This window comes from Juglans regia, chromosome 14 (assembly GCF_001411555.2).
Source record: "Juglans regia cultivar Chandler chromosome 14, Walnut 2.0, whole genome shotgun sequence".
NCBI classification, from domain to species: Eukaryota; Viridiplantae; Streptophyta; class Magnoliopsida; order Fagales; family Juglandaceae; genus Juglans; species Juglans regia.
Window position 1 is genome coordinate 4,173,760 of NC_049914.1, and position 24,785 is coordinate 4,198,544.

The 24,785-nt window shown below is 36.0% G+C and overlaps 3 protein-coding genes and 1 non-coding gene across 8 annotated transcripts; 2 read left to right on the forward strand and 2 right to left on the reverse strand.

Annotated features, from left to right (window-relative positions):
* Positions 1-4,212: 4,212 nt before the first annotated feature.
* Positions 4,213-9,520, forward strand: LOC109008024 (probable inactive leucine-rich repeat receptor-like protein kinase At3g03770). 2 transcript variants are annotated; one of them, XM_018987957.2, is made up of 7 exons: positions 4,213-5,702; positions 6,685-6,815; positions 7,897-8,137; positions 8,355-8,557; positions 8,659-8,705; positions 8,827-8,938; positions 9,043-9,520. In XM_018987957.2, the coding sequence occupies exons 1-7, from the start codon at positions 4,367-4,369 to the stop codon at positions 9,274-9,276; spliced, it is 2,304 nt and encodes a 767-aa protein (XP_018843502.2). In that variant the 5' UTR covers positions 4,213-4,366; the 3' UTR covers positions 9,277-9,520. The 2 variants fall into 2 exon arrangements, with proteins under 2 accessions (XP_018843502.2, XP_018843503.2); XM_018987958.2 differs by having other exon boundaries at positions 8,364-8,557.
* Positions 9,521-10,597: 1,077 nt separating this feature from the next.
* Positions 10,598-13,653, reverse strand: LOC109008025 (cyclic dof factor 2-like). Of its 4 annotated transcripts, none has more exons than XM_018987962.2 (2): positions 13,497-13,653; positions 10,598-12,119 (listed from the first exon to the last, which is right to left on the reverse strand). In XM_018987962.2, the coding sequence occupies exons 1-2, from the start codon at positions 13,497-13,499 to the stop codon at positions 10,887-10,889; spliced, it is 1,236 nt and encodes a 411-aa protein (XP_018843507.1). In that variant the 5' UTR covers positions 13,500-13,653; the 3' UTR covers positions 10,598-10,886. The 4 variants fall into 4 exon arrangements, with proteins under 4 accessions (XP_018843507.1, XP_018843505.1, XP_018843506.1 ...); XM_018987960.2 differs by having other exon boundaries at positions 10,598-12,185; XM_018987961.2 differs by having other exon boundaries at positions 10,598-12,223.
* Positions 13,654-16,010: 2,357 nt separating this feature from the next.
* LOC118344648 lies at positions 16,011-16,140 on the forward strand. The gene has a single exon (XR_004798423.1). It is a non-coding gene; the product is annotated as a small nucleolar RNA snoR80 (small nucleolar RNA).
* Positions 16,141-17,606: 1,466 nt separating this feature from the next.
* LOC108983764 (phospholipid-transporting ATPase 1) lies at positions 17,607-24,410 on the reverse strand. The gene is made up of 7 exons (XM_018955525.2): positions 21,925-24,410; positions 21,518-21,824; positions 20,266-20,974; positions 20,033-20,156; positions 19,690-19,909; positions 18,842-19,300; positions 17,607-18,054 (listed from the first exon to the last, which is right to left on the reverse strand). The coding sequence occupies exons 1-7, from the start codon at positions 23,549-23,551 to the stop codon at positions 17,835-17,837; spliced, it is 3,666 nt and encodes a 1,221-aa protein (XP_018811070.1). The 5' UTR covers positions 23,552-24,410; the 3' UTR covers positions 17,607-17,834.
* Between the last annotated feature and the right edge of the window lie 375 nt (positions 24,411-24,785).

The following is a 24,785-nucleotide window of genomic DNA, read 5'->3' on the forward strand; positions in this document are numbered from 1 at the left end:
AATTTTAAATTATTTTATTTAATTTTTAATAAAACATTTCATCCCCACACAACGCGTAACCAAACGAGACAAATGATAATTCAGCGGTATGAGAGACACTCATTGGGCTGAAAAATTTCAACTCGAGTCACGAGTAGTCCCCACACTGTACTTGATAATTCCGTGGCTCGCCCGCCCGTGACCAAGTAAGTCCATACAAATTTAAAAAAGACACTGTACTTGTTTGTTTCATTGGTATATATAAAAGGCTGTATTGCACACTTTCTGGGCTTTTTTTTTTTTTTTTTTAATCTTTTACACAGCAAAAATTCAATTCTGTGGCTTTCAGCTGCTTTCGACCCGTGAACCACTTGACGTAACCCAAATTTGTCCTTCTCTTTTACAAAGAATATTGTGATATTCAATAACCAATTGTCAAATTTGTTGTCCATGATATGTATATGTTTGATATTATTTGAGAAACATTGTTACAAAAATATTATTTTTCATCCTTAATTTTGTCACCGTTAATAATATAAGAAATGATACTTGCAGTCATGAGTGTATAAGTATTGCACAGTCATTTTAAAAAAAATGAATAAATATGAAACCTACATGAAAAGAAATTAATTTTTTAATAATAGACTTCACTCTTTTTTAAAGCGACTGTACTGTATTTATATATTTTACGACTGTATGTAGTATTACTCTAATAATATTTAGTAACGTGACATATTTTTATATAGTTTTTATTTTATTTTATTTTATTTAAGTGGCTCGAAGCCATCGAAAATGATAAAATTTAAGAAAAAAAATAGCATTGCTTTTTTGAGATTTTTTTCGTTGACCACAAGCTTCTTTCATTATTCCTCACAAACTTATTTTTAATTTCTTTTTTGTTCTTTTTTTTTTAAGGACCTATGCAGATAATGTGCATACATCTTGATGAGGTTGGACCTTAATCTACATGAGAATGGCCAACCCTATATGAGGGCGTGCTGCTGCTGCATGCCCTCCTAGAAGGAACTCCACCGCACGCGCACACCAATGCAAATGGAATTTTTATGTAAAGAGATATTATATCTATAATCGTAAAGTATGTAAGTGATATACAATCTTTTTAAAATAATATATCTAATATTATTCTAAAGGTTTGACATTCGTTTGGTTATCTAACTACTCTCAATTCATCTCAATTCATCATTATAATTTTTTCAAATTTCAACATAAAATATAATAAACAATTCAACTTTTTCAAATCTTAAAATAATAATAATATTAAAAAATAATATTCTAATAAAATTTTATCATCTCAACTCAATTCACTTCAACATCCAAACACAACCTGAATGACAAACACCAGAAGGGTGACGGCTGGTTCATATATTTGTACTTCCCTAACGACGCCAAGTAATTTCTAGATTCAAAGCTTATAATTCTATGTTTTTGCATCAAAGATTAGAAGAGTAGTGACCCCAACATGACCTTCAGATGCAACTTCAAACTGGACCAACTGATCATCTAGTCTTGATGTTGAGCCATTGTCAGCCATAGAGGCAAAAGATACTACAGACATGCATTCCTCCAAAAATGTTAGAACACCAAGATCCTTTCGCTTACTTTTGTTGTAAACTGCTCGTTTCTGAACGTAGAAGACAGATGCATGTGACACCTATTTATATGTGTTCTTTGTTTGTTATTGCACTTCTTTTTCCATACAAGTTTACCCTCGTCTGTCTCTGTGGGACTCACTGTTGCAGAATCTGCATATATATATATATATATATATATATATATATATATATATATCCTTTTGCTTTGGGTCATGGAGAAGCTCAATATATACGTCGAAACATCTACTGATTTTAAAGCTGCTTTATAATATTTATTTATTCGATCTCAGTACTATTTTAATTATTAAATAAAGACCATGCATATATAAGAATAATGAAATTCTATTTAAGTGAAGTACTACTAGTATAAGTAGAAAACTTTTATATACTAATATAAAAAACATGACCCCTCATATACTGTGGATGAATAAAGCATTATACTATATTCAATTGTACCAATTGATAAAACTTATTTGTTGTTACGTGGTGTTTATCTTTGTTTTCTGAAATGATTTATACAGTTTTAAAATCTGTAAATCTCATATATTTTTTTTTTAAAAAATAGATAAATTTGTGATCTATATAAAAAAAATTATTTTTTAATATAAAGTTCCACTCTTTTAAATAAAATACCTAAAATTTATACACTTTAAAAATTATATTAATGTCTTATCTCATTAATTGTCTCTTTTTAATTGTATCTTTAACTATAAAGCTGGGTAAAGAAGGCTCAGAGCCGTTTTAATTATATGTAAATGCATGGGATGAGATGAAACCCATTTAGATTCAAAGAGTATTTAATTTTATATTATTTAATTTTATTATTATAATTTTTTTAAGTTTTTATATAAAATATAATAAATAATTCAATTTTTTTAAAATTTTTTTAAAATTTTAAAATTTTAAATAAAAATATTATTATAATAATATATTTTTTTAAATTTTAACTTTTATTTAAAATTATCTCATCACTTAATTCAAATCAATCCAAAGTCGAGACGCTCCGAGCTGCTCTCAACTTTTCTAGGAAATAATGAAGCATTTAAATCTCAAATTAATACATGGTCAGGAGAAGATATGGTCTAATAAAGAAGTCGGTAACACAAGCAAAACAACAGGAGAGGAGGCAAACTGGGTTAGTAAAACAGAGATGTTACGTACTCGCCTAATTCTTACCAATTAGGAGTTGGCATCTCATTTTCTGAGTTTGGTGTAAACGAACATGCAACGTCTAGTCATACCCAACACCTGGCTTGAATCTTTCTTTAGAGTTGGAAATTGGAAAATGCTGGAGCTCCCGCTGGGGGCTCCCGCTGGGAGCTCCCGCTGGAGCTCCAGTGTATTTTATGAGGTGTATTTTTTAATTTTTTTTTTATATAAATGTTTTTAATAATTTTAAATATTTTTAAAAAATAAAAAAATTTATAATATTATTAAATAATACTTGCTTAATCACGAAGTAAAATAAAAAATCATAAAAAATAATTTTTTATTTTACTTCATGATTAAGGAAGTATTTTTAAATAATTTTTTTTTACTTCTTGATTAAGAAGGTGTTTTTAATGATATTTTAAATTTATTTTATTTTTAAAAAAATATTAAAAAATAAAAAAAAATTATATAAAAAACAACTTAAAAAAAAACACATACAATTTCTACTACAGCTCCCAGCGGGAGCCCCCAGCGGGGGCTGTAGCACTATCCAAATTGGAAAATGCTGGAGCTCCCGCTGGGGGCTCCCGCTGGGAGCTCCCGCTGGAGCTCCAGTGTATTTTATGAGGTGTATTTTTTAATTTTTTTTTTATATAGATGTTTTTAATAATTTTAAATATTTTTAAAAAATAAAAAAATTTATAATATTATTAAATAATACTTGCTTAATCACGAAGTAAAATAAAAAATCATAAAAAATAATTTTTTATTTTACTTCGTGATTAAGGAAGTATTTTTAAATAATTTTTTTTTTACTTCTTGATTAAGAAGGTGTTTTTAATGATATTTTAAATTTATTTTATTTTTAAAAAAATATTAAAAAATAAAAAAAAATTATATAAAAAACAACTTAAAAAAAAACACATACAATTTCTACTACAGCCCCCAGCGGGAGCTCCCAGCGGGAGGCTGTAGCACTATCCAAATTGGAAAATGCTGGAGCTCCCGCTGGGAGCTCCCGCTGGAGCTCCAGTGTATTTTATGAGGTGTATTTTTTAATTTTTTTTTTATATAGATGTTTTTAATAATTTTAAATATTTTTAAAAAATAAAAAAATTTATAATATTATTAAATAATACTTGCTTAATCACGAAGTAAAATAAAAAATCATAAAAAATAATTTTTTATTTTACTTCGTGATTAAGGAAGTATTTTTAAATAATTTTTATTTTACTTCTTGATTAAGAAGGTGTTTTTAATGATATTTTAAATTTATTTTATTTTTAAAAAAATATTAAAAAATAAAAAAAAATTATATAAAAAACAACTTAAAAAAAAACACATACAATTTCTACTACAGCCCCCAGCGGGAGCCCCCAGCGGGGTCTGTAGCACTATCCTTGGAAATTTGTCTTCTTGTAGAGTACCCTCATTTTTTTTTTTTTGATACTTTGGAGTACCCTCATTTTAAAACTGCTTTCCTCTTGAAAATATAGAAGGTTTGAGAGAGAGGATAAAGAGTTCGCCTGTATTCAATGGCGTGTCTGCAACTCTGGTTTTTCGAAAGTACTGTATAATACCCATTGGCTGTTTTCCAACTTCCAATTAAGTTGATAGTTCTAATGGCAAAACCAGTTCTGTATTCATTTCATCTTCTTCTGCTGATTGTTTTTCTTGCTACCCATCGTTCAGACCAGCTGCAACCCTTTCAAACTCAGAGTCTTCTGAAAATCCAGCAGCTTCTTGACTACCCACTGGCTTTAAGTAGCTTCAGCAACACAACAGACTTCTGCAGCATTGAACCAACTCCATATCTAACTCTAGCATGCTATGAAGACAACATAACGCAGCTGCACATTATTGGCAACTATGGTGTTCCTCCACCGCCTCAAAATCTCTTATCGGATACTTTCTTCACCGCTCTGGCTAGTTTATCAAGCTTGAAAGTGCTCTCTTTGGTTTCTCTGGGTATATGGGGGCCATTGCCTAGAAGTATTGGTAGTTTATCTTCACTGGAAATACTAAATGTAAGCATAAATTACTTCAATGGTACTATTCCAGTACAGCTTTCATCTCTGAAGAGCCTCCAAACTGTCATACTTGACAATAACCAGTTCACAGGTCAAGTTCCTGGTTGGCTAGGTTCACTCCCTGTTTTGGCCGTGCTGAGTTTGAAGAACAATTCACTTAGTGGGATTATACCGAATTCTGTGACAACTTTGCAGGCCTTAAGAGTTCTTGCTCTCTCAAGGAATAATCTGTCGGGGGAAGTGCCTGATCTTAGCAGCTTGACAAACCTTCAAGTTCTTGATTTGGAAGATAATTCTTTTGGGCCGCATTTCCCTACTTTGGCTCCCAAGTTGGTTTCTCTTGTGCTCAGAAAGAACAGGTTTCGCTTTGGCATACCTGCCGAAATAGGCTCCTATTATCAGCTCCAAAAGCTGGATATTTCTTTGAATGAATTTGTTGGACCATTTTTGCCATCCTTGCTGTCACTGCCCTCAATTAATTATCTCGATGTATCGGAAAACAAGTTCACTGGGAAGCTCTTCCAAAACATGTCGTGCAATGATGAGCTTACTCTTGTCAATTTATCCTCAAATCTTTTGGTAGGAGATTTGCCCACTTGTTTGCAGTTGGACTCCGAAAGCAGGGTTGTGCTGTATGCTAAAAATTGCTTCTCAAATGATAACGATCAACAGCATCCTTCTGACCTTTGCCACAATGAAGCTCTGGCAGTAAACATTCCTCTACATGAGCAAAAGCATAGTAGACCTATTGCCAAAGCAGTTCTTACATCAGGTACAGTGGGAGGGATGGTGGGAGCTATTGCAGTTCTTTGGGTGGGTTTCTTGGTTATCAGGAGGGTATACAAGCCTTCCATAAAAACTCCTCCAACAAGGTCAATTACCGAGCGTGTGTCTCCAGTAAACACAGCAAAATTACTTTCAGATGCAAGTGAGATATTTTTCTCAGTTTTCTTCTTCGTTCTGGAGGACAGTTTTATTGCTTTGTGTTACTTTATTATTTTATTTTCTCTCTGTAATGCTTACAATTCAAGACCTTCCCTCCCCAACCTCTTATTTATGCTCCATCAACTCCTTGTGATCTAAACCCACCCTCATCATAGTACAGATTCAAAATCTTGAGAGTCCCCTTTGCCTCTACTCCCTACAATATATATAATATATATTGAGATGTGATAGCTCATATGATAAGGATAATGGTAGGTGGTGTATGGGATCCCACATTGCTTGGGAATGAGAAGTTATTGCTCTTTATAAGGTTCCAATATGGCTCCAATTGTATCATTAACTAGTCTTTTTAGAGTATAAGTTATGTGGTTTGGTCTTTTTATTGGGACGTTACAAATGGTATCAGAGCATATTCCAACTAAAAATGTGGTACTTGAGCCGTGCCACCTATGACAGACTGGTCCAACGAGGATGTCGGGATTTTAATGGGGGTAAATTGTGATGCCCCATATGATAAGGGTAGGTAGTGCATCGGATCTCACATTGCTTAGGAAGGAATGAGAAGTTCTTGCTCTTTATAAGATTCTAATGAGAATCGAATTGTATCATTAACTAGTATTTTTGGAGTATAGACTACGTGGTTTGGACCTTTTATTAGGACGTTACATGAGATAACCTCTCTGGATGGATTTAGTTTGTTTATCGAAGAAGACCTTGCAAATGGAGTTTCAGCCAATTTAGTTACTCCATCAATCTATATGAATGCATTCAAGCTCCTGTTTAAAAGAAAAACATTGAGAGATTGTTTTTTGTAGACAGTATTATTGCTTGTATTTTCAGAATGGTATATCAGGTTCTGCTTTAACTTCAGCAGTATTGCCTGATAACTCTGTGAGATGAGTTCTCGAGTATCCTTTTTGTTTATGCATATGACAATATGCCTGTTTGAAATCTTTTGTTTGCAGGGTATATATCAGAGACAATGAAGCTGGGAGCTAGCCTTCCTGCTTATCGAACCTATGCTTTGGAGGAGCTCAAGGAGGCTACAAATAACTTTCATGCATCGTCTCTCATAGGTGAAGGCTCAAGTGGTCAGGTACAGTTTTCGTATAGTTAAACCAGAAATGAAATCCCAATCATCTCAAGAAGTATCTCATTATATTGCGGTACTTTTGTCCTGGAATTTAATAGAGAATATGGCCTAGTTGGGGCTGACTTGTAGAAGGATTTAATAGCCAACCTGTATTCGTTAGGACTAATGCAACTTGATAAAAAAAAACTTTCCTACTCAAGCAACTCTCTGTACATGTCAATGAACAAACTCCAATAATTTGTTAAAATACTTTTATAGGTTTTGGATACCCATGACATAAGTGCAGCTATATCAAGTAATAATACCCTTGGAAAAGTCAATTTCATGTTACGTAGCACATACTATACCTATCTTATAGAACTGAATTGTAATGGAGGACGTGATTGAAGAGGTATTTTATCAAACTGCCAGTATAGCGTGGATCTTCTCTTCCTCTTGTCTGAACTTGGTGTTGGATATTCTCCAAGTGTAGGCTTATGTCCCAGACCATGTATATCCCTGTCTGTCTGTGGCAGATGGACATGGCTATTGCATTTTTATACTGCCTGTTTAATCTAGATTAAGATAGACTGCCCTCTATCTTTTTTTATTTTGAAAAAAAAAAGACTGCCCTCTTTTCAAGCTGTTACCAATATCTCTTGAATGAAACATAGTCTTTGATAAAATGTGATGTGTTCTGTCACCCCAATAGACCTATTGGATGAATGGGGGAGACCGAAGTTGGTTACATCAAGCATTTTACAAGAGAACAGAATTTAGCCACCTCCAAGAGCGCCCTCCTTTGTAAATGCCATAACAGTAATTCGGGGATCAGGTAGCTTTTACCCGTTTCATGTAAACAGTTCTTTTCACATGTTTGTTGGAAGAAGTCTACCATGAAGATCAAGATTTCCACGAGTGTGAATAATCTTTGCTGTTGTTTCCACACCTTCTGAACTACAGAAAAGAAATACTGGTTTGTTAGAGGATTCATTAGAGTTTTTTTTTTTTTTTTTTTTTTAATTCCATTCTTAGCAGCTTCTGATTCTGGAGATATATGCAAATTTTCTCTGATTAACAAGTACTGCTTCCATTACATTGTCAGGAATATAAAGGGATACTTTCTGATGGAAGTCTCATTGCCATACGAAGCTTAAAAATGAGAAAGAGGCACAGTCCCCAGACATATATGCCCCAGATTGAGCTGATATCAAAACTTAGACACTGCCATTTGGTCAGTGCTCTTGGACACTGCTTTGAGTGCCACCAGGATGACTCAAGCGTCAGCAGATTATTTATTATATTCGAGTTTATCCCAAGTGGGACATTAAGAGACTACATCTCTGGTACAGTCAATTCTCATTCAATCCTTTTACCAGTTACCTATATCCGGCAAATACTTTATTTGGTTAGAGAAGTAAGCCATAGTCATCAGTTCTTCTAGCACCGACCTAATCCAATCAGCATTCAATCCTCCACAAATCGCAATCAAATTCTATATTCAAGAATCCAGTCTTAAAGTCTCCATCAGTTGGATATTACATCTAAAAGTTGGCTTGGCAGGATTTGCAGGACAAAAATTTACTTGGACACAAAGAATAGCAGCTGCAATCGGAGTTGTGAAGGGAATTCAATTTCTGCATGCGGGGATTTTTCCTGGATTATATTCAAATAACCTGAGGATAACAGACGTTGTTTTGGATCAGAATCTTCATGTTAAAATCAGAAGTAATAATCTGCCTCAGTTAGCCGGAAACAGAGGAATGGTATAGCAAAAGAAACTTGTTTTGACTTCATTCAACTAAATATTCTTTCCTTGTTGCTAAATTCTAATTCTCTCAGTTATATTTTGGGTTGAGTCCTTCAGGTAGGTGGAGTTTCATCTGCTGGACCTAAAGGAATTATTCAGGCAAGGTAAGAAGATCTTCTTGTCCTGATGTTGCACGAAAACTACGTCTGAGCTCTGATGGATATATCAGATGCTCAGTTGTCTAACAGTGTTGCTAATGTAGTGCTGTCTCTCTCTCTCTCACAGGATACAACATGAGGATAAGAATGATGTATACGACATAGGAGTAATCTTACTGGAGATCATTTTGGGAAGGTCAATCATGTTCCATAATGAAGTTGGTATCATAAAAGATCTCGTGAGTATTTCCTTTCATATCACACATGACACAAACCATATTATTTCGAAACTATAATATTATGACTTCGTTAATATGGCTACTTGCTTCTGCTACTTCCACAGGTACAAGCAAGCATAACCACTGATGATTCATCTCGAAGAAGTATTGCCGATCCAACAGTTCAAAAGGAGTGCTCCGATGAATCATTGAAGACAATGATGGAGATATGCGTGAGGTGTCTGTCCAGCATACCATCTGAGAGGCCTTCTGTTGACGATGTTCTTTGGAATTTGCAGTTTGTGGCCGCACAGGTTCAAGATTCATGGAGAGGAGACGCCCAGAACAATGAAGACTGAGCTGTGACATCCTCCAGAGAGATGTTTTGCTTTTCAACTTCCTAATGCACGCACGAATTATTGTGCAGTGTTGCTATGACATATATGAGTCCAATGCAACGGCATTGGATGAAAACATCCATATGGCTACTCCAAAATGTCTCTTGTATATGCCTATACATGCACAAATATATCCTTCAACCCTCTTTGTTCCCCTTTTCTTCTTTTTTTGGTCAAATGCAAAATCGGCTGGTGTTGTTTTGAAGGAGTGAATATTGGGCTTAAGATTGGGTATTTGACGGGATTTTTTTTTTTTTTTTGGAAATTTCATATGAGTAAATGTGATGGCCATAGTTGGTCTACCAGAATATTGGGATGTCAAGTTCATATGTGATACGCCAAATCAATCATCCATAATAAAAGCTATAATTTTCTTCATTCTAGATTTTGTCATTCTTAGGGCTAGTTTGGATAATACTTCACTATTATTTATTATTTTATTATTATTTTTCACTACTATTCACTATTATTCAATATTTTATCATTATTTTTTTACTTATATTCACATAATATCTGAGATCACCTCATTATTCAAACACAACCTTAGTGGTGGTTGTTCATCTAAGTAAGCGACATATAAAACGATTTAAAATGCTCATATGTGACTTGGGATGACAATATATAGTAGAATAGCGTTTCTCATAAAAGAAATGAAAAAAAAAAAAGCTTTGGATTGATTTGTCATTCCTTTATTTAGCTTAACACCATCAAACTCAAAGATACTCCATCTTTTGAAGTCTTGACAATCAACAGTTTGTGGTCAGTGAAACAACTTTTACCTTGTAATAAATGTGAAGAAACTAATGAGAAGTAGGCAGCATTTATTTAGAGGAAAATGAAAGGTTTCAGGAGGACTTTAAAAAGTTCTCAAAAGAGTAAGGAGCAACTGAGGAATCTCGAAGGTCAACCACTATATCATAGGCATCTATGCCAAGTGAATGATAGTTAATGGTCCAAGCTGCACGAGTACGAAGTGATCAACAAAGCCATCAAATTCACCATAACCATCGCTATGGGGATTTTCTGGGTTGCAATTATAAAAGACATCTCAATTGTGCAGGGCAGGGCTCAAATTAATATCAAGGGGTTGACACCAATGACCAAATCCATAAATAAGATATTCAGTTAACAGGTATCTTTAAAAGACACGCAAGAGTTCCAGTGCCAGGAGGAGAGATAAACAGGAAAAATTTTTTGAAGAAAATAAGTGTCTTGATCGTAGCTGCTGTAATTTAGAAATCGTTCCATGGAATTTGGGGTAGCAGTCCTCCTCAAAATGATGTAATCTTGCATAATGAAAATTCTCTTCATGGAATTAAACATGAGATGCATGTGTAATCTATCACTTAGAGGTGTAATCTATATTGGAACACTGGTTTAATAAGAAAATGCAAGAAGGGAGAGGGATGCCGCAAGTCACTGCCATCTTCTAAACCATTGATCTCAAGACCTAGCCTCAGCAGATGCAGAAACGATGGCATTCTGGTGCAGTTCATACAACATTGGCATCCAAAATACATGGCCAATCCACCAAAACATTGTGCATATATATTAAACTACGCAAGTGTATTTTAAGTGCTTTCCTGGAAGGATTGACAGCGAGAAAAAGCAGCTGGGTTTGCTTTTAAAACGTGATCAGCATCTGATGTACGAGAACTGGTATCTGATTTTGATTGGGAAGCTTTAAAAATGCTATCTCTGATGCTGGGTTTGTCTTTTTCAGGCTTAATACCCAAAGTAGACCATATGGAACTCTTGGCAGCCTCTTCTGGGTCATCGATTCTCAGTGTCTTAGGTACCCAAAGACTCCGTTCCTTTGTTTCTTCAGCCTGTGGATTTGCATCCCTTGAATGCTTTCCCAAGGTCGGTGAGCTGTTACCTGAACAGCTGCCGTTGCTAGTAGAAGATGAAGCTGATGGGCTGCCGGTAGATCCAACCAAGCTGGCATCCCAGCTTCGCATGCAACCCCAATATGGGGCAGGAAGAAATGAGAATGTTGGTGCACAGAAGCCAGGAACTGGCACCATAGGTGGAGAACCCATATGACCATTATTAGAGATACTGCTACTAGATCCAAACACCATTGCATTCCAACCGGGGTTCCAATGGTAAGCACATTGTGAAACAGGGTAACACTGCAGTCCATGAGTTGGAATGAAACTGTTGCAGTGTCCTGGGAGACCAACCTGCATGATTTCCTTTTCTGGAAATTCACAATCCTGTGGAGCAGCGGCTGCCAAGGACGAGCCAGATGGCAATGGCTCGTCACTACTATCCTCTGAAGCTGAAGGCCCAATTCCAACATTTTTCTTCTGGTCTCTGAGATTAAGAACATTTGTCATGGATTCACACAGCGGAGCATCTTTGCCAAACTCTAGTCCAGCACATGAGGGATGCTGGTTGCTGACAGAGCTAAGGCTGTCCGTTTTGATGACCGGTAATACGTTAGAGGGCTCCACTACCTGTTGATGTGGTGAGGTTGAATGCTTATTCTTGCGCCTTCCAGCCCCAACAGGAACACTTCTAATTGTTCCTCCAGCTGTCCAATATCTCTGGCAATTCTTGCAAAAGTATCTAGGTTGGTTTACATTGTAATTGTTGAAATAGCAAAATTTTGTCTCCGAGCTATTGCAGCGAGGACAAGGAAGGACCTTATTTGGCTTTTTTAAAGCCTTCGCTTGGCCACCTGCACCGCCTTTGCCAATTTGGTCTTGCTCAGAATTTCGCTCTACTTTAGCCTCGTTCTCTTGTGTAGGATTTTGGTTGTCAATCTCTTTTTGAGTATCTAATTCAGAAGGACAATCCTGCTCACAAGATGTTGCCATGAAAGGGTCATCAACTTCAGTTATTGTTGCTTCTTCACATCCATACTGTAATTGAACATACAATTGGACAGACCAGTAAATCACTGAAATTGCCAAAGCTAATATTCTCATTAATACAGAATTTAAAAAAAAAATACCAGCAACAGAAATGGAATCCTAAACCTCAATTAGGCATGCAGTAACCACAACAATTTATGTAACCAAATCTAGCATGCCTTACTCCATATCTTAGATGGATTTGGGTTTGTAATTCTTTAATAAAAGATCATAGAGTTAGGTAATAATAAAGAGCAACATTAACACTAAAAACACAAAATCCCTGAATTCGGGGTACAAGTCTAACCCACCCAATATCACCAATCCATGTTTCGTTCTTTATACCCAAAACCAAAGACACCCAATGAAATTGGCATCTTGCTTCCTCAATGTCTATTTCCTCTATTCTGGTTTATCAAGGAGTCGGTTGTAAGTGCAATGATATCACACAAATCCATTTGAATTATAGATTATTACTCCATAAGGAGTTGCTTAACTCTGTCATTTACTGCTCTTGGAGGTATAAACGTATTCACATTAGCGATCATATAACTTGTTGCTGAGCGGTGGGTTTGGATACACAAATTTATCTTATCTTATTTCATCTATCTCATCATTACAACTTTTCCAAATTTTCATACAAAAATATAATAAACAATTCAACTTTTTCAAATCCCAAAATAAAAATAATACTAAAAAATTATATTTAACAATATTTTATTCAACTTTCAACAAAACATCTCATCTGAACTCTCTATCAGAACCCACCAAAATGATGTTACCTGTATCAAAAGTTTATAATTTTGTAATTATCCCGATGCTCCGCGGTATCTTTTGTTTATTTGTGCATTTTGGCCCGCTTACCTTGGCCCAGGTGAAGTGTGGAACTGAGATTTTTCAATTTCTTATTTCTTCTACAAAAGAAAAACTGCAACCCATAAGCGCATCACATCTTTTCCTTCCGTTCCCTTTGATTATTTAGTTGGAGTATCTACTTCTTTCTTATTCGTGTTGACTATTAAAGTAAATAGAAGCTCCTATGTAGTATTTCAATGCAGACTATGCAACATTCAAAGCTTAGCTTATATCAATGAATCTGGAATTAGAAAGTAAATCAAGAATACAATCCAAAACCATGCAAGAATTTCTGCGTTGAGTAACCAAAAGGCAAAAACAAAGTCATATACTGCTGTTTCCTACAAAAATAGAAAGCAACTTTTGGAAGCGCCAAACAATCCAAGTTTCCATAAATGGAAACATACCGTTTAAAGGAAGGAAAATATATATATACGAAGGCCAAAGGTGGAAGCGTCGGATTACCATGACTGTAGGAATTGACGGGGTCTGACGCTCCAAGTCGGAGCCTTTTTCTTAAACCGATGGAACCCGAGAGTCCGTCACCGGAATATTCCTCCCGAAGAGCTTAATGGCAGGATCTCCTGGTTGAGACACGGCCACAAAGAGCTAAAAAGGCTCAAAAAGTAATGAAACAGAGAAAAACACACTTTTAACCCACTACCGGATAAGATAATCTATCTTCTTCTTCTTTTCTTCATTATTTTAATATTTTTTGAATAAATTAAATTAAATTAAATATAACAATTTATACACTAGTGAAAAATTTAAAAAAAAAAAATACAAGTAGCACTGTCTTAAAATATAAATATTTATTATAAATAACATAAATAAAAACTAGCAGTATTTTTAAATGCATCCCGATTCTACATTAAGAGTATATTAATTTTTAGCCGATATAACATATCTATTTATTTTTTTAATTATCGTAACTCGTAAGAAATATTTGATTTAAATTGTTTCAAAAAAGCGAAGCGGTGGATTGTTATTTATTGATTTTGGGGATAGTCGGGAGAGCAGGTTGCCGGTAGTTATTTATTGTTAACACGAATTACACCACTACAGTTTTGGGTCTTGAATCTTGATAGAAGGAAAGAAATATCTTTTTTGTTGAATTTTCTTTCTTCTGGAAGGCTTTGAAATTGTGTTTTCCAGAGTAATTGAAGGCCATTCGTTTCAACTCGCAAGGGCTTCTGTGAGCCTCGTACATTTCTTGTTTGACAGACTGTTCTTCGGAAAAATCCTCACCACAAAAGCTTATAAATGCGAGGGAAATATTGGATTACACAAAAATAAAATTGATATAGATTGATGTAATTCGTTAGAATGTAAAATTATCTTTATTATAAAATAAATTTAATAGATCAGATGAAAGCACGTCAATTTGTGATATTATTTTGTGGATGTAATAACAGTACTCAAATGCCAGACATCACACTGATGTTTCCTACCACCTTTAAGCTGAACCTCTTTAGAGCACTGGCAATGGACTAGCCATTGCCAAGTTCAAGTCTAATTTACATTTGAAATTTAGCTAAAATCTCTGGCATTGAACTCGGCAAAGCTATATTTTTCTAACTTTAGCTACAGTAAAATCTCCACACTCACTATACTTGGCGAGTAACTGTTGAAGAAGCAAACATTTATTTTATTATTTCCGCTCTCTTTCCCTCGTGATTTCTATTTCCCTCGTATTTGCCCTCATCTCTTTCCCTCGTCTCTTTGCCCTCGTCTCGCCCTCGTCTCGCCATCGTCTCTTTGCCGTCGTCTCTCTGCCCTCGTCTCGCCCTCATCTCGGCTTCGCATCTCGTCTTTTCCCCTTTCCCTCACCCTTTCCATTTTTGCAGCTCCATCGCGGCTTCTCTCTCTCGCTCTTCTCTCCGTTTGCCATTTTCTTTTTCTGAAACTCTGATCCTTCTTCTCTCTTTCTCAATCGATTTTCTCTCCTTTCGTGGGTCGATCTTCGACGGTTGGGCAATTTCCCCTCTCTCTCTCTCTCTGTCGGCTTGGCTCAACAACACAGAACTCTCTCTCGATTTGGGTAAGCTTTGTATTGAGTACGAATTTGTTAATTTCTGAAATGGGTATGAATTTGTTTGGGTAAGCTGGTTATTATCGTTGCTGATTTTTTTACAGTTGGTGTTGTTGATTTGTCTGAAGTTTGTGTATGGTTATGTTTCTTCAGTTGTTCATTATCGCGTCCAGCCAAACCTCCTCTCAGAGTCTGAGAGTTGAGCCCCCATATATATATATATATATATATATATATATATTTTTTTTTCTGTTTTCAGTAACTACAATCCATTGTTTCTGATTTGTTGTTTTTGGGTTTGTTTGCTTTTCGTGTATAGCCATTTTCTCGTGTCTTACTCTGCTTGCTAGTCATTTTGGTAGTAGAAAAGCTCATTCAGTCATTTGATCCCGTTTACTTTGCACAGCTTTGTTTTTCATAGGATGAATCCAAACTAACAGGGTCTTTTACTTCATAATTGATGTTCAATGTGTTACTTTGTTGAGTGTTGCAAAGGGAAAAAGTATAGAATTAGATAAGTATTTGAGGATAGAATTCATCAATAACAAGTTTTAAACATAAATATAAACAGCTCTAATTGTGTAAACTTTCACTTTAGGTGCATTAGAAAACCTTAAAAACATATGGGAAAACACCTGTTTTTATGGATTAGTAAAAGGAGTTCCATTAATGTACAAATTAGGTTTCTAATTCCATATATTATTTTTATTGCATTTGTAAATCTTCCCCAAACAACTCCCGTAGATAGGAACATTGTAATGCACCTATATTGACTAATGAAGTGAAAAGAGTCCACAACATAAAAACACAGCAATCTTTGCTAAATAATAATGATCAGAATAGGATACTTGTTTGCTATACAATACTTGTTTGCTATACAATACTTGTTTTTCTATCACTTTGCTGTTATTGTTTGCTCTCTCCTTTCATGTAAGCATACTTTAGGGTGTATTTATGTGTGTATGTAGTAGTATATGTATGTGGGTAATGGTTTGGACGCTACATATAACGTTTGTGGCTATACCGATCGATGGTTTCTTTCAATGCCATTTGATCCCGAAAACACCACATATATTATTTGTTAAGACACTTTTCTAACTCCACAACCAAAAACAGAGTTTACTTTTCTGTTTTTTGCAAAATAGATGAGGAATAAAATGTGTTTGTTGTTCTTCTTTGCAAAACAGAACAAGAAGTTTAATTTTGTTGATGTTTTGCAAAGTTGTTCTTTTTCTTTGCAAAACAGAACAAGAAGTTGATTTCTTTGCTATTTTTCTACATCTTTCTTTGCATACCAGCTTATCCAAACAAATTGATGATGTAATATTTGTTGTTTTTGTAATTTAGTGGACTGTTTTGTAATTAGTGGACTGTTTTGATGGAAGGGTGGACTGTTTTTGTAATTTTAGTGGACTGTTTTGTAATTATTGGACTGTTTTGATGGATTAGTGGACTGGTTTTGTAATGGCAATGAACTGTTTTGTAATTATTGGACTTCATTGACGGATTAGTGGACTGTTTTGTAATTTTAGTGGACTGTTTTTATGGATTAGTGGACTATTTTGTAATTTTAGTGGACTGTTTTGTAATTAGTGGACTGTTTTGATGGAATAATAGACTGTTTTTGTAATTTTAGTGGACTATTTTTATGGGTAGAAGAAATGTTGGTATGTTTGTTTATGTGATTGTTGGGTGAATGGTTTACAAAATATATTTATTGAATAATTAGGTTGAGGGAAAAAATAATTGAAAAATAATAATTTTATTTTTTAATAAAGTTATTAATTAAATTTGTAAAATATTAAAAAAAATATATTATTAAAATATTTAATATTTTATTATTATTTAGACTTTAAGATAGCTAGTCCAATGTGAACTACTTTAGCTATAAATCCATGTTATAGCCAAAATACAACATTCTAGCTAAATTTTAGACTTGGCAATGGCTAGGCCATTGCCAATACTCTTAGAGAACTTCTAAGCACCCTCATGCTGAGTTTAGTACAAGACCAACCAAAAAGACTGGTTGATACAGATATGCACTTGGGTAACCTTCTTGCCATAAGATGATTTAGATTGCGTTTAGATGTTGAATTGAGCTTAATTCTGTATAAATAATAATGAGTTGAGTAGTGAAAGGAGTTATGTAAAATCCATCTAAACTAAGTTTAACGTGTATTTGAATGATTAAGATAAGTTTAGTATTTTTTATGGAAAGTTGAAAAATATTACAAGTCCCACATATAAAAATATGTTAAGTTGAAAAAAATTATAAATCTCACGTGTAAAGAAGTTTTAAGTTAAGATGAATTTAATAATTTGACAGTTAAGTATTTGGATATTAAATTTAACTTAAAATTCGATTGAACTCAACTGAGTCTTGCAATTAATCGCAACCTTAGCCACCAGACATGTTACAGTCGGCCGCCCCACTACCGAAATATAACCAAACTCATTGCTGATTCAAACCAAAAAATAAAGTAGAAATGATTCCACACTCATCAAGGAAAGATACAAGTTGGTATCGAACTCTCATGGTAAAATTCATGTAACGAATGCTTGTTTTTTCTGTAGTAACCGAGGCTAATGTACATTGATTAACTTGATGAATACAACAAACAAAATACGATATCAGAAAACCTCTACCCTTTGGATAGCAATAATCAAAACCCGGCAACCGAGAGAGATACCACGAATCAGCCTAAAGAATAAGATACTACTACTACTTTACAAAAGAAAAAGGAGATGCAAACTGGGACAAAATCACCTCTTCATCTCCGGGGAGGATCCAGGATAGGATTCATTTCTATTTGTACAACTCCAAACTCTCTCAGATTTCCAAACTTCTCAGCTTCCCTCGCAATCTGAATATCGCTAGGCTTATAGTATTGATAAAGATACTTTGCAACAAAACGAGGAATTAGGCCTGCTATAACGATTGCAAGCAAGCATAACCAAAATGTCACGGAGCTTGCAACATCAAAGATTGCCCTGTCATATTATATTGAAGTTGCACATCAGTCTCAAAAAAAGCAATATCATAATTTTAATACGTTTTTCTACTCTATATCAAAAAAAGGATGCATGATCTATTACAAGCTTATGACTGCCATTTTTTAGATGAAAGAAGATGTCGTTTCATTTAAAACATATGAAAAGGGGCTAAGGTAGGTAGTCGGGGCGGGCGTCTTATATTCGCCTGAGAGTAGTTAAGTCACATTCGTAATTTTTTATTTTTTTAACAAGTTCAAGTCATCGTTATAATTGAGAATGTAAACTAAGGGAAATAGGAAATGGAGTTTAAGATGGGATACATGCATAAAAAGATCAAAAAAGAACATGAAAAAAAAATTAATCAAGGCTACCAGAAAATGGAGGGACTTTGCAGAACCAGCCTACACGATTAAATCCACAAATTTCTGAGGAATTTGGGAAGAATTCGAGTACGAAGATCATGATTCGTCATAGAGTTTAATGGCGTGCAACCAAAGCCAAGTACTTATGATTAAAGCTTTATTCATTACTTTGTGATGAATGGGTTTAGGAGTTTCAGTCAAGTAAGTTGTGAATTTCAGCCAGTAATATTAGGATAATGTGTTGCTCTATCAATTTTTTTTTTAACCAAAACAAGTAACCTTAGCATGAGGTGTGTTACATAAAATTTCATTAATTGCTTGCAAATGGGTTTCGTATTTTCAGGAAAAAAAAGGGATATAGATGCCATTATCTCTTTGCAGAAAGTAAGAACTAATGTGATATGTAAGAGAAGAGAACTGACCAGTAGCCAATCAATGAGGGTAAAGCATCAATGATGACAACACAAATGAAAGTCGCAATTATAGATCCCCAAATGGCTGCATGAGTAATCCAAGTCCACCTGATGACGTCCATGGCCAAGTTTACATTGACCAAAATAACCACTCCAAGTATCCAAAGATCTCCTAGACTTGATATATCAATGCTACTGTGCCAATACGCAAAGAGAGGGATAAAGAAGACAGCTACACTTTGCCACAATGTGTCTAACATTGTTAGCCAAAACAACTTTGCATTGTAGCACTCTTGTCTGTGCCCAGCCCCATAAAGCTGTGGATACTGTAGAAGAGTCCTCCTACTTAGATCCTTGTCAAGAATCCCAACAACAATTGTAGGCACAGAAGTATAGACTATAGAATACAACATACTGCTCCATTCATTGATTGCAGTTGTCAAAGTGAAAGAAGTGAAGAGCACATACCTACACAAAGCACATGAAAAACTTAGCAATGGTGATAATAAGAAGGCCATCATTGAGATACATCTAGGTTTGAACACGAGGACCAAAATCCAGTCATCTTCATCTCTATAAATTCTAGTTCAAAAGTGTCATTTCACCCATATATTGACCAAGATTTTTAATGACAGGTCTTTCCTGAAGAGGAATGTGCAATTAAAAGACCAAACATAATCCCTCCCTCCCACTTCCAGCTGAAGCGAGAGACAGAGAAAGCTGAAACTTAGTTCAGAATCTGCATAACAAACTCCAATAGATTTAACTAGCTATATGAGATGGCATATTTATGACAACGGGAACATTATATGTGAAGAAAGAATCAAAGTAAATAAAACTGCCAAATTACTACCCACCAAAATAAAACCAAAACCATCACAGCATTCCTGTAAAAATTGTATAATATCATGTAGCCCATCCGCTGGTAATTCCAATGCCCATGGACCAATATAAGGGGAACGACGAATCTAAACTGCCCCATTGCAAAATCTGATGCCATTACTGCTTGCCGACCCTCTTGGCCACTGATTCCAACTCCAACATCAGCCATTTGGATCATTGAAACGTCATTGGCACCTGTTATTGATCCAAGTAATATGTCAATAACAGGCATCGAAACATAAGCAGGAAAAGTTGCATTCTATTATTCTCTATATCTTTTAACTTTTTTTGGGAGCTTAAGATATTGATCTAACATACCATCCCCAATGGCAAGTGTCATGTCAGAGGTCCTGTTCTTTACAAGGTCAACAATTCCAGCTTTTTGAAATGGAGCCACTCGACAACATAGCACCACGGAACATCTACTGGCCAACTGGAAGAGCTGCAAACCAAGATGCATGAGCTACATTAGCATATTAAGACATCAACAAGAACTAGGAGGGGGAAGGGGGGGAGAGAGAGAGAGAGCCATTAGGTTTACAAGCACTTACCTGTTCTTCGAGTTCGCTGTCAAGAACATAAACAAGGCTGGTACCATCAATAATCAAGGCCACTGGAGTTGAACCAGCTTCAGAACTTCCTCCAACATCACCCGCAACCCCAGCAATGGTCACAAGCTTCTTAGACATGACAATGGCATCTTCCAAACTCCTTCTACATGACTCTTTAGAACTGCTATTAATTATTATCTGGGTCATCTTGCTTGTCAGGAGCTTAGAGGAGTAGCCAATTGATATGGCAGTTTCTTGCTTGTCCCCTGTCAAAACCCATACTTTGATACCTGAGGTTCTCAGAGATTCTATAGCTTCTGGCACCCCTTGTTGCAGTTTATCTTCAATACCAGAGGCACCTAGTATGCAGAGATTGTTTTCAACACTGCTAGCAACCTTTCGAAGCAGAGCCGCTCTACCAATTAAAGCAGTGCTTGCATCCTCAAAGGAAGAGTGCCATTGTTCAAATTCTGAAGCACACAGTTCCCGCATCCCAACAACAAGGGTTCTCAAACCAAGTGAGGAATAAGTTTGAAGATGGGCTTCAGTTGCCCGTATTATGCTCGTGTTCAAAGATTTATCCACCACGCTGAACATGGTTGAGTCAGCACCTTTTACAAAGACTCTCACAGTCTTGTCAGGGCACCCCAATATTACTGACATCCTCTTCCGGTCACTATCAAACTCATGCAAACCCAATACATCGAACCTGCAATGCCAATTATGAGGGAATTCATCAATAATAAGAGATACTAAAGCTCATATCTTTTGAAAGAAGCCACGTATGAAGATGATAGGTAGTCATTTGGAGTAATCAAGTATGACCACTCGACCCACTGCAACTACATTACCCAACAGTTCCATAACTGATACTTTTAAAATTATAAGTATAAATTAACTCAAAATTATTCCAACCATTACAAGCCACCTATTACTTCTGTTTGTATATTGATTGATTATGACAAAGGAAAAATAATTGAATATCAATTGTTACTGAATTTGAAAAGAACGTACAGGGATAGGGATAGAGGGGGAGAGAGAGAGAGAGAGAGAGTTCTAAGAATTCTGAAACCACTATAGACTAACCAAAATTTCCTTCTACTAGTAAAAAACAAATCCAGCAAGAACAGTTGCAGCCACTCTGTCAAAGCTGTTCTAACAATGGTGTGGTCATCATAAATTCGTAATAGTCCTAGTTAGAGAAGTGGTGATGCAGAGGAAGGGGAAAATGAACAATAGCACGTCTAATTACCTTTGCTTCTCTCCTTGAATATCAATAACTATATGGCCAGAGGTTCGTTCTATAAGCATAAAACCATAGGTGGCAGCAGCATACACCAATGCTTGTTCATCTGGAGACTCCCCTTGGTAATCTATTATCTTCACAGTGGGATCAGATGTGTCGACAACCAGAGGCACAATTGTATTGCAAGCTGCCAACGCAAGGAAGAAATCACCGACATGTTTGCCTTCCTTTGTGTCGTTTCCGCATTTTGATATTTGCAAAAGCTCTGGGTCAGTCTTTACCTTCATTTTTGGCCTTAGAACTTTCCCCTCCACTGATACCAAGTAAGGCAACATAAGATGAAAACGTTATGCCAAGTAAAAAAAAATTCAGAAACATTATAGATTATATTACAAGATAACAAAATGTATTACCTTGAATAGAGTATCCTACTTGCTCAAGTTTTGAATTCCCACCACTATAATCTTCTCCCCATATGCTTGCACATTGGAATTCCATCTTGTTCTCTGTAAGCGTGCCAGTTTTATCTGAGAATACATACTTTACTTGCCCTAAATCTTCGTTTATATTCAATGCTCTGCACTGAAATCTCGAATGTGATGCCTCATCATACATTTGGGTATCTCGGATCATGAAGTAAGCCTGACCAACCCGGACAAGCTCCATGGAAATGTACAGAGAAATGGGGATCATGATCTGGAAAACAATAACTGACATGAGGAATGCAAATAATGTCTCCATTCCCCACCCATAATAGTTATAGTCTTTCCCTCCTGGTTTGGAGAAGTCTTGTTTTCTGTAATAAGGCAAGTAATCCAACTCTTCCCTGTGGTTCAGCAACCAAATGAGGGCACAGACAGAAACAACCACGCACAGAGCAACAAGAAACATAGAAAGTATGATGATCTCGGAGTTCATATGGGTCTCAAGCCGACTCCTCTTAGATGGAGCTCCTGAGTTGTTGAGCATGGCTTTGGTGTCACGACCAGCATACACTATAACCCCAATTGCCCAATTAGTATTCTTCAGCTGACAGCCTCGAAGGACAATATTGGAGGGTCCAAGTGACAGCTTCTTTCCATCAATTTCCATGTTTGCATGAAACCCATAGATATTCCTATTTGGTTTTTCACACTTGATCAACCCACTAACTTTTCCTTCATCAGGCATCTTCAAGAGGGTCTCTTGTTTCGCATAGCGAGTTTTCAAATTTGACTCCCCATCCAAATTAATCGTCTGCACATATGCGACCCCAGTTGGGTCGCTAGTCGAGAGCAGCACCATATCACAAGGAAGTGTTTCGTTTGCTTGAATTCTGATGATTTCACCAACCTGGAGGTCCTTCCATTTTTTTGGTTGGAACTGATCATTAACCAAAACTGATGCCAACATGTTGTTCTCAATTCGGTCTGACCGGTGCCGCCTATAGTCCTCATATGCATCCTTCACAGCTGTAACTAACAGCACAAAGGCTAACGGCAAAATTGAAACTCCCCGGCCAAAAACGGCCAGCTGTGGGAGCTGATTCAGAACAGCAATTACAAGAAAATATATGTATGCGACTCTATGAAATTGTTCAAACAAATTTCTTGGCAAAAATGTAATAATCGAATACTTTGCAGTTCTTATAGAGTTTCCCGCAAACTCATACCTCTCATTTGTCTTCGCAGGATCATTTATATAAATCAACCTCGCATCCTCATCACTGATTTCCTTCTGGGACATGCTAAGCGGCTCGGAATCAGCCCCTCTGGACCCATATCTCACGGGCTTCGACCCCAAAGCACCAAAACTCACTTCCCTGATGGAATTCCCGTCCGACTTGGACTGAATGGAAAAAACACTTCGTTGGGATGAGGAATTGAAATTGGGTTCCACATTAGAGGAACTCTCAAATGGGTTTTTCGATTCCATCTCGGAAAAAGATCCGGGGCGGCCAGAATTTGGTTTAGCTAGATCTAACAAGACGGGTGCAGTATATATGTCTCTGGAATTTGGAATTCTCGGAGATGGGATCAAAAGGGGACGCTCAGAGGCCATGATCTGACGATTAGAGGCCTCTTGAACAGCACAGAGTTAACAATCACCAGAGTCATGAAACACCCAAAAGGTTATTTCTTTTTTTCTTTCTATTTTCGATAAGTAAATAGCTGGAGGTGATTCGACCAATTGCCACGCAAGTTTACAACAACAGCAGAAATTTAAGACAAGCAGCAAACCCAGGACTAAAACAGTCGTGTATGTGCGAGAAACGAATAGGAAAAGACGGGCCTAGTTAAATATTTAGCTGGAGATGCTAGATATCAACTGTACAAACAGGAATCGAGATAAGAGAGAACCTTTGCTTTGCGCTAAATAAGGCTGGCTGTCAGAAGTTATTTGCTCGTACACCGGGAAATGTTAAGAGGGGGACAGAGAGAGTAATGAAGGAGAAGAGGAGAAGAGGGTTTGAGCTGAAAGAGGCCGTTTCCTGGTGTGGTGCCACAATAGTATCTAATGATGCGTGTTTTTGATGGACGAGAAGAAGAATTGTAAAAGGTCAAAGGCATTGTTAGAGAGAGAGATGGAGGGAGGAGGGAGAGGGCGGCGACTGCAAAGAAAGTGGAAAGAAGTCGTATTGGGGTGGCGACAAAGAACGCATAAACAATCATATAAAAAAGAGAATTCGAAATTCTGTATGTGTGAAAGCATGAGGAAAAAAAAAAAAAAAAAGTAATCTTTCGAAATAAGAAAGAAATTCAGAGGGAGAGAAAACTTGCTCTCTCTAGAAGGACTGGTGGGGTGGGGGATGATAATAGTATTTGAACGGTTTTATTGGATTGTCTGAATTTGACTGGACTTTCTTTTATTTCCCTCTTTAGATGCTTGAAATCAAATCTGGAAGAGGAGTTGGTGTTAAGCTTCTCATCATCTTCCTTCCCCTCTTTTTCTGTCTCTTTCTCTTTCTCTTTCTTTCTTTCTTTTAAATGGGAGCTGTTTTTCCTTTTTATTCCTCTTCATTATTGTGTTCATACCTCAAAGCCTTTTTCTTCAACAGCACCATTGAAGTAGGCTTTGATGGCTTCTGGCTTCCTTTGTTTGTTACATTATAATTTGGAGTTACTTGGCCATCTTTCATATTTATGAGCTGATATTTTCATCTTATCTCTTTGAAATTTTTTATCCAAATTTTAGAATAGATTTTTATTTTGAAAAAGTACACTTTGCAATCTTGCATTCCAAAATATCAAAACCGACACATTACACCCTCTAATTATTAAAAATAAATAGTTTT

Bases quoted from the DNA above. Each gene is read 5' to 3' on its own strand.
- LOC108983764 (XM_018955525.2), bottom strand. From the start codon at position 23,551: ATGGCCTCTGAGCGTCCCCTTTTGATCCCATCTCCGAGAATTCCAAAT. The intron at 20,975-21,517 runs GTAATTAGACGT...TTGGCATTGCAG, and splicing joins ATTCAAGGAGAGAAGCAAAG to GTTCGATGTATTGGGTTTGC. The intron at 20,157-20,265 runs GTAAGTGCTTGT...CTTGGTTTGCAG, and splicing joins ACAGCGAACTCGAAGAACAG to CTCTTCCAGTTGGCCAGTAG.
- LOC109008024 (XM_018987957.2), top strand. From the start codon at position 4,367: ATGGCAAAACCAGTTCTGTATTCATTTCATCTTCTTCTGCTGATTGTT. The intron at 6,816-7,896 runs GTACAGTTTTCG...TTACATTGTCAG, and splicing joins GTGAAGGCTCAAGTGGTCAG to GAATATAAAGGGATACTTTC. The intron at 8,706-8,826 runs GTAAGAAGATCT...TCTCTCTCACAG, and splicing joins AAAGGAATTATTCAGGCAAG to GATACAACATGAGGATAAGA.